Source organism: Macadamia integrifolia, chromosome 14 (assembly GCF_013358625.1).
Source record: "Macadamia integrifolia cultivar HAES 741 chromosome 14, SCU_Mint_v3, whole genome shotgun sequence".
NCBI classification, from domain to species: Eukaryota; Viridiplantae; Streptophyta; class Magnoliopsida; order Proteales; family Proteaceae; genus Macadamia; species Macadamia integrifolia.
Window position 1 is genome coordinate 18,387,937 of NC_056570.1, and position 7,709 is coordinate 18,395,645.

General features: G+C 40.8%; 1 protein-coding gene across 1 annotated transcript in view; it reads right to left on the reverse strand.

The window, feature by feature from the left end:
• Nucleotides 1-3,398: 3,398 nt before the first annotated feature.
• The window catches only part of LOC122060566 (calmodulin-like protein 30), a 9,910-nt gene continuing 5,599 nt past the window's right edge, over nucleotides 3,399-7,709 (reverse strand). The window contains exon 4 of the mRNA XM_042623699.1: nucleotides 3,399-4,062. Coding sequence (XP_042479633.1) covers nucleotides 3,597-4,062 — 466 coding nt within the window. The 3' untranslated portion in view covers nucleotides 3,399-3,596. The remainder of the gene's footprint in view (nucleotides 4,063-7,709) is intronic.

A 7,709-nucleotide genomic window follows, 5' to 3' on the forward strand; every position in this document is an offset into this window, starting at 1 on the left:
CCACAATTTGTGGATTGTATGAAAAAAAAAACTCACAATATGTGTGGAACCCATCTTCATAAAATTTCCACCAATCTGTCACAGAAACGGGGCCTAATCGTTCGGTACTCCACAGTAGCTTGGGTTACTTTGCTAGTCATTGGTTGTCCATTTATAGCCACCAATTGCCTTTTGGTTATTCATCCCGCTTTGATGTAGGATTAAACTGACACCTGGGATCGTGCAGCACGGAAGTTGGGATTGTGAAAAAGGAGCAGCCTTCAATAATTCAAACAATATATAGTAAAAAGGCTCACGCAAGCTTTATACCACCTAAAGATGTTACGCATTCTACCAAAATAAAAAGTGATCTTTCTATTATTGAGGATTTGTTTGCTTTTCTTGTTTCTCCGCAATTGTTTTTTCTTTTATTGTCTTGTTTGTATTAATAGGAAAGGCCATTATTTAACTAAGGGGGTTTATGTTTAGGTGTTTCATATGTGGATTGCCCAAATGGTTAGGATGAATTGGAGATTGTGTGGATAGACACACAGTCTCAAGTTCAATTCTCTATCTGTGCATGTACAACTTAAGAAGAAACCGTGGATATACTCACTTTTTTTTACTTCTGAATAGAAAACACTTATCCCAAAAATATTATGATCTCACTTTCCACGTTTAATTGCAAGACAATTGAAAGGAGGATCCTAAGTTCCTAACCACACACGGGATGTTACAAATTGCAAGATGGAATGAGGATCCTATGTTCCTAACCGCACATGGGATGTTACAAATTGCAAGTTGAAACGGCCCAGGACTGTCTTTCCTAAAGCCCTATAACCCAATAGCCAAGATAAGTGGAATTTCTATTCGTGTCTCAAGACCAACCCCTACATGCAGTTGGAGTAGAGTTAAAAGGGTTTTCATGTTTCATTTGTTAGTAGAGGGTTCTTGATGAATAAATCAAGTGTAATCATAATTACACAATGTCTATCTCTCTCCTTAAATTCAAATTTTCTTTTTTAATATTTTCTTTCTTTTCTATTCTTAGCTTCCAAACATAGCTTAGGAAATTAACCAGTTTTTGTTCCCAAAATTGCCACCAGAAAGGATTTTGAAGCAATCCCATCCAAGGTTCTAAAACATGGGAATGGTCATAGGATCTAGGGGTGTCAACCGATCGGGACAGGTCAATCTCAATTGGACCTAGTCGGGTTCAACCAAATTTTAGGGTTGCACCATGAATACCTGTTTAGCTAAATGGGCTTAGCTAGGGCGGACATGGTGCGGTCTATAATTGGGCCGATTGATCTTGAGCTATAATTCTATCATAAATGGGCCTTAGTCAGGCTATAGACCTATTCATCTCTAAACGGGTAACAAACGTGCCTTCTTAACTTGTATGCAATAGTCGAAGTACTCAAACTGACATGCTAATTCCTTTAAAAGCACATCCATATCCTTCAAACCCACCATTAATTCACCACCACATTACATAAATTCCATTTTTACATTTTATTTTCTATTGGAAAAGACACTTGGACTTTTGCTCTGCTCATCAATTTTCTTGGTGGCAAAATAGAAATTTCAAATAGTATTAAAGAGGTCGGGCTTAAAAAAGGAGTTGGTTCAGGTCGGACTCATAAATGTGTCAAGCCAGTCGGGCGCCCGTCGGGCTAGGTGGCTATTATCCTTTTTATTAATTGGACCATCCAGGTCGGGCCATAAACGTGTCAGGTTCAATTGGGCCTATCGGTGCATGCTTAAAATTGACACCCCTAATAGATAGAATCAGTCAAGGTTGAAAGCATTTCGATACCAGATCGGATCATATTGGATATATCTATCATTTTTTTTTCCTTTTTAAATAAGTTTTTATTAATGTTTTACCCTTGAACCATACATGCGGATTGGGAGGAATAAGGTCAGGAATCAGGATCAGGATCAATCAAGGCCAAAATAGTTCCAATCCGGCCTAAAGAGGCCCAGCCCATTTGTGAACGAAGCTTTGTCATTACCAATAAAGTCATAATAGCTCCTATAATTTTGGGAGCCTCAAACATATTTTTTTCTCATTCATGAGAAACAGGAATTATCAAATCAATTAAAAACGATTTAAGCGAGAAAATAAGATTAACCTTGGTAATCTTATAGTTGGAGTCTTCTCCCCAATCATCTTGTGCAGATATGCTTCCATTGTCATAAACAATTTGAAGAAGAAAAAGAAATGGCAAAAGATATTCAGATCACTAATCTCCTAAATGTGAGATCCAATCCTGTGGTCAAGCATGTAGGAGACACAGGATCCAAGGTGGCATAATTAATGTGCTGATCTGGTTAAATTACAACAGTTGAATGGCCCAACCATTTTAATCATCGAATTCAACCTATCATCTATGCAGCTAGATTTCCATTCTAACTCATGACAATCATACCCATACCTTCTGTTAGCATGGTTTCAAGTATCGGTAATGTATCAGACGTATCGAATCCGAATCAGTTGGTATCAATCCTCAATCCTTAACAGATTCAGATCGGTTATCGTATCATGTTAGGGATGAAATTGTAAAAAAAAAAAAATTTTTTTTTCTGAAAAACGAAAGGTCAAAGTGACTGATACCAATCCAGATCGGATTGGTATTGGTAGAGATCCATACCAATACCGAGAACTAAATCCGTGAGCTCTATTAAGGACATGTCATATTGATGACCAAGAAAACTCTGAAGAAGAAGCAAGCTTCAACGCTCCCCAAGATAACAGAGCCATCATTGTGGGGAGGGTAAAGAGCATCCAACGCAAAGCGGCCTTTCATTCCCTTGTTTCGTCATGGTACACCCCCCCCCCACCACAAGCACCCCCCGGCCAATCCAGGAGTTTTTTTTTTGGGGGGGTGGGGGTGGGGGTGGGGAGGAAGCTACTACATTCCATCTGGTATAATTGATATCATTTATAGAGTAACATTATCTTAGGAGCTTTTCATGTGGAGGATGTGAATCCTTTGGTGTGGGTGGGCACAACTTGCTTTTTGCATATTTTGTCATTCAACTCTTCTCTTGAGCACCCATCACCTAAGTCGGCCCTTAGCTACCTGGACGAGCACCATCTGTCCAAGGGCGAAGATCCAATGCTTTAAAAAGAAGTAAGGCGAACGAGGCACGAAAAGTGAGGTGTCGAGCACCGTTGGATCCTTGCCTGGACACGTGGCGCTCGCCCAGATAGATGTTGGCAAGACCTAGGCAATGGGCGCTCAAGAGAGGAGCCGGATCAGAGGTTTTATGCCTTTGTTTGAATTCTTTGGTGTGGGTTGGCACAAATCATTTGTTGATCAACAGTCTACCACAGTTTAGATTCAGAAGAGAGTGTGGCTGTGATAGGAATGTTCGGAACAATTTTATTTCCACCCAATCAAAGCACAACAAAGAAGCAAACCAGGAGGATCATGTTAAAGCCAAACTAATATGAGTTTTCTTCTTTTAGTGTGTTTGCTTGTAACAACACTAGTACAGAATACAGATTTGTTACTCTTTACATTTAATGAAAAAGGAACATATTAAACACAAACTAATAGGGTTCTTCTAGTCCAAAGCTACAAGGAAGTAACAACGAATGGTTCATTTCAAATTGGCTTCATGGTATAGGTCATCATGGTAATGAATTCATCCATGTCAATAAATCCATCCCCATTTGCATCAGCTCCTCTCACCATCCTCATGCAATCAGTGTGGCTGCACCGTTCCCCCAGCCTCACAAGCATCTCCCGTACTTCCTTTGCACCTATCCTCCCTTTCATATCAAAATCAAATATATGAAATGCATTGCGTATGTCCATTGTCCGTATCCCACTTCCATTGCACAGAACAACCATGAATTCTTTGAAATCAATGAAACCATCTCCATCCAAATCAGCAACCTCAAATATCTTCGCTACTTCACGCTCTGGCCTTGGCTTCCCCAGTGCCTTCAACAATGAGCAATATTCCTCTGGAGAGATCTTCCCATCCTTGTTGGCATCAAATTTATCAAAAACTCGCTTCATCTCATCAACGTTTGGATCGAAACCACATGACAGTCCAGAGTATTGTCTGCAGTTGAAGGACCGCAAGTGGGTGGTTTTTGGTTGCAACATCTTAGAAAGGCTATATTGGAAATCAAGGAAGTGTTTCTCCGCCTTCTCTTGATCAAAAAATAATAAATCAAGGAAGCTTATTCTGGGCATTCTCTAAGTGAACCGTTGGTGACAGAGAGTGAAAATTCAAGAAAACTATGACTTCCCCACTTGTACAGGTCCTTTAAATAAAAGTGTTGTGATCATCACAATACTAAGCACACAAGACTAGAGATTCTCATGTAAAGTGAGGAATATAATCAATTCTAACTCCATGATTCCTATTCCTTGTCACTGTGGTACAACTAGGTGGCAAAAGATTCCAAAGCCGAGGTTACAAGAGAAAAAAGATGGAATAGGAGAGAAAGTAAGGCAGAGAAGCGAAGGAAAGAACTTAATCTCAAAGTAAAGAACTCTTTGGGAAGCAAAGGAAATAATTTAATCTCAAAGTAAAGAACCCTTTGGGAAAAGGTAGTGGAAGATGTTCTTTCTATGATAATGAAGGGAATGTGCATTCATTCCCCTTATCTCTTCCACCCTCCTTGGTGATGGAAATTCCTCTTCATTATTGGTATGGAGTAAAATATAACAAAAAAAGGAGAAAAGCATATTGCAATACGAAAAACATTGAGAGCTCTTGAAACAAATGGATCATAGAGAGATACTAATTGTGCACATGTGGTCAAGGAAGCTTTCCATCAACCAAGTCCTCCATTACTTCGACATCCTTGTGGGTTGTAATTTCTGAACACAACCTGCATTCTTTTAAGCAGTACATATGTTTGGTCCATGTTGAGAGAACATGGAAAGAAGAACTTGACATTGATTAGTAATCCACTAATCCCAATATCAGCAAATGGGTTGGGATACAAAGTGATAGAGAACCCTTAGGGAAGGGAGGGGAAATCAGAGTAGAGATGGGGAAAAGGAGGATCACACTCACACATTCATTCAATAATCAAATTGCTCTCTAAAACTTCAATCGATTACAACTAATATATAGGAAAATAGGAACATGAAATTAGAAACGTAACTGGAATGGAAACTAGCCTAAACTAGGAAACAACTATAAAAGGAAACCAAAGCAAGGAAATAAATCATACTCCTACGTTCAAGTCTGGAAACTAAAAGCATGAAATAAAATACTAAGTAAACTACTAATTTTATTTCCAACCCTTGTTGGACCAAAACCCTGGACTGGACCGGTTCTTCTTGGCTCTTGGCTTCCAAAGCCGGTCATGCTGGTCCAAGCAAAAAAGGGCAGTCATATCTACATCAACTCTCCTCCTCTGAAAAGAACTCGACTCTGTCGAGTTAGGGAAAGGACCGAGGAGACCGTCTGAAGGAATACGTTGAATGAGGAATGATCCCACCATCTTCTTGAGCTTAATTTCAGGGAGATCTTTTGCAGGATGAAACTTCATAGTCTTGTTGGCATGCTTGAAGGCATAGGTACTGGCATAGCCACAATGCTGTACTTTCTTATCAAACAACCAAGGTCGACCAAGAAGGATATGGCACACCTTCAGAGGGAGGACATCACATTGGACTGTATCCTTAAATCCACCAATAGAATATGTGACCAAGCACTTATCTGTGATTTTGAGATTAGTGTTGTTCACCCAAGCAACCTTGTAAGGATTAGGATGTGGTTCTGTATTCAATCCCAGCTTACGAACAGCGTCTTCAGAGACAACATTAGTGCAACTGCCTCCATCAATGACCAAGGTTAGCAACTGATCATTGCACTTCACACGAGTCTGAAAAATACTACTGCAGCGCCAATCTTCATTTTCAGTGGCCTTTTGAGTGGTCAACACATGACGAATGACATAAAAAGGATGTTGTTCATCGTCACTGAGAGTGTCATTGACTTCACCTGTTGCACGCTCTTCTCTTAAATCGACTGTGTCAGAACCAAGTTGCTCTTCGGGAATATATGGTATAGGAGAATCTTTATCAATAAAAGCAACCAAACAGCTGGGACATTGGGCACTGATATGTCCAAATCCATGGCATGAGTAGCACCGAACTGTAAATTTTGAAGAATCAGAAGGTTTATCTGAACCACGCCGAGGGGGTGAATATGGGCGAGTAGGCCGTGAAGATGACATTTTAGAAACATGTCGAGGTGGAGAATACGGCCGACTAGGTCGTGAAGAAGCCATAGATGTAGCACTTGCCTGTGGCTTGCTAGATGACCTCTCTTGGGTAGGAGACTGTTGCCAACTAGTACCTCGAGAAAAAGTATCTGCAAAATTTCTCCGGTTGTATGGGCGTTTCAGACTTTCCTCAACCTGATATGCTACTTGTACGGCGTCTTCCATTGTAGGTAGTCGACTAGATGCAAGGGCAGCACTAAGTTGAGGGTGCAAACCATTGCGAAATTGGGCCACTAAGACTTCTTCATCCCACTCAAAGTCAGAACGAGTGGCCAAATAATAAAATCTAGCAACATACTCTTCAACGGTCAAATTCTCTTGTTTCAACTGTGCAAACCTGAGATGCATGTGTTGCTTGTAATCTGAAGGCAAGAATCGTCGATTCATGACTTCATACATTTCAGCCCAAGTAGTGACCAACCCAATGCCTCGGGTTCGGTTCTGTTGTTGTTGCTTGATCCACCAGACTCTAGCCGTGCCTTTCAGTTTGGTCTCTGCAAATAGGATCTTTCGAGCCTCAGTCAACCCGTACCATCTGAAGAATGTATCTAAACTGTGAATCCAGTCAAGGTACAATTCTGGATTATTGTCTCCATAAAAATCAAGGACATCCAGTTTTGCTGCTCTTTCTGCTCCATCATCATGTCTCCCAGTCCCATATGGTGGTGGAGGAGGTGGTGGTGGTGTTACTGGCAGATCCTGTGGAGTGGTGTTGGAAGAATCCCCAAACTGAATGGGACTCTTTCCTTTATCTGCTGCCACCAAACGATCAATAGAAACTTGCATAGATTCCACCATTGTCTTTAGGGACGTGACCATGTTAGTGAGAGCATCAAATTTTGTATCGGTTTCTCCTTTATAGGAATTCAGCTGTTGAACAACTTCACTATTGGCTACCATGGTGATGAGTAACAAAATAGCACTCAAAGAATAATGGTAGAATAGTAAATCACTGGAAGCTTAAAGGGCAGGGACAGAATAGTAAATTTTTTTTTTTGGAAGTTCAAACTAAACCACAAAAAGGTATGTCAATCACGTGTGGGATAGGGGTTTGATTTGGAAATAAAAATATATGGGACAAAAGGGGAATAAAGGAGAAAGGGAGGGGTATTTTAGGAAATGAAAGATAAATAAAAGAAAAAGGAACAAAAGGGGAATCGTGGGGGTGGGTTTTACCGACCAAGGAGGTGTCTCCTTCTGGGAGATGGAACCAGAGGAGAAAGGCGGAAGCAAATCGACCCAGGTATGTTCCTCGCTCTCTCTCTTCTTCTTCGTCTTCTTCTTTCTTCTCGATTCTTTTTCTCTTTTTTCTTTGCCGTCGGACACAGAGAGGAGGCGGCGGCTGCTGTCGGAAGGGACAGAGAAGGCGGAGGGCAGGTGGTGCTGCCGGAAGGAACAGAGAAGGCGGAGGGCAGGGAGCTTTTGGGATTTTTTTTTTTTGCTGATGTCTCTCTCTTTGCTG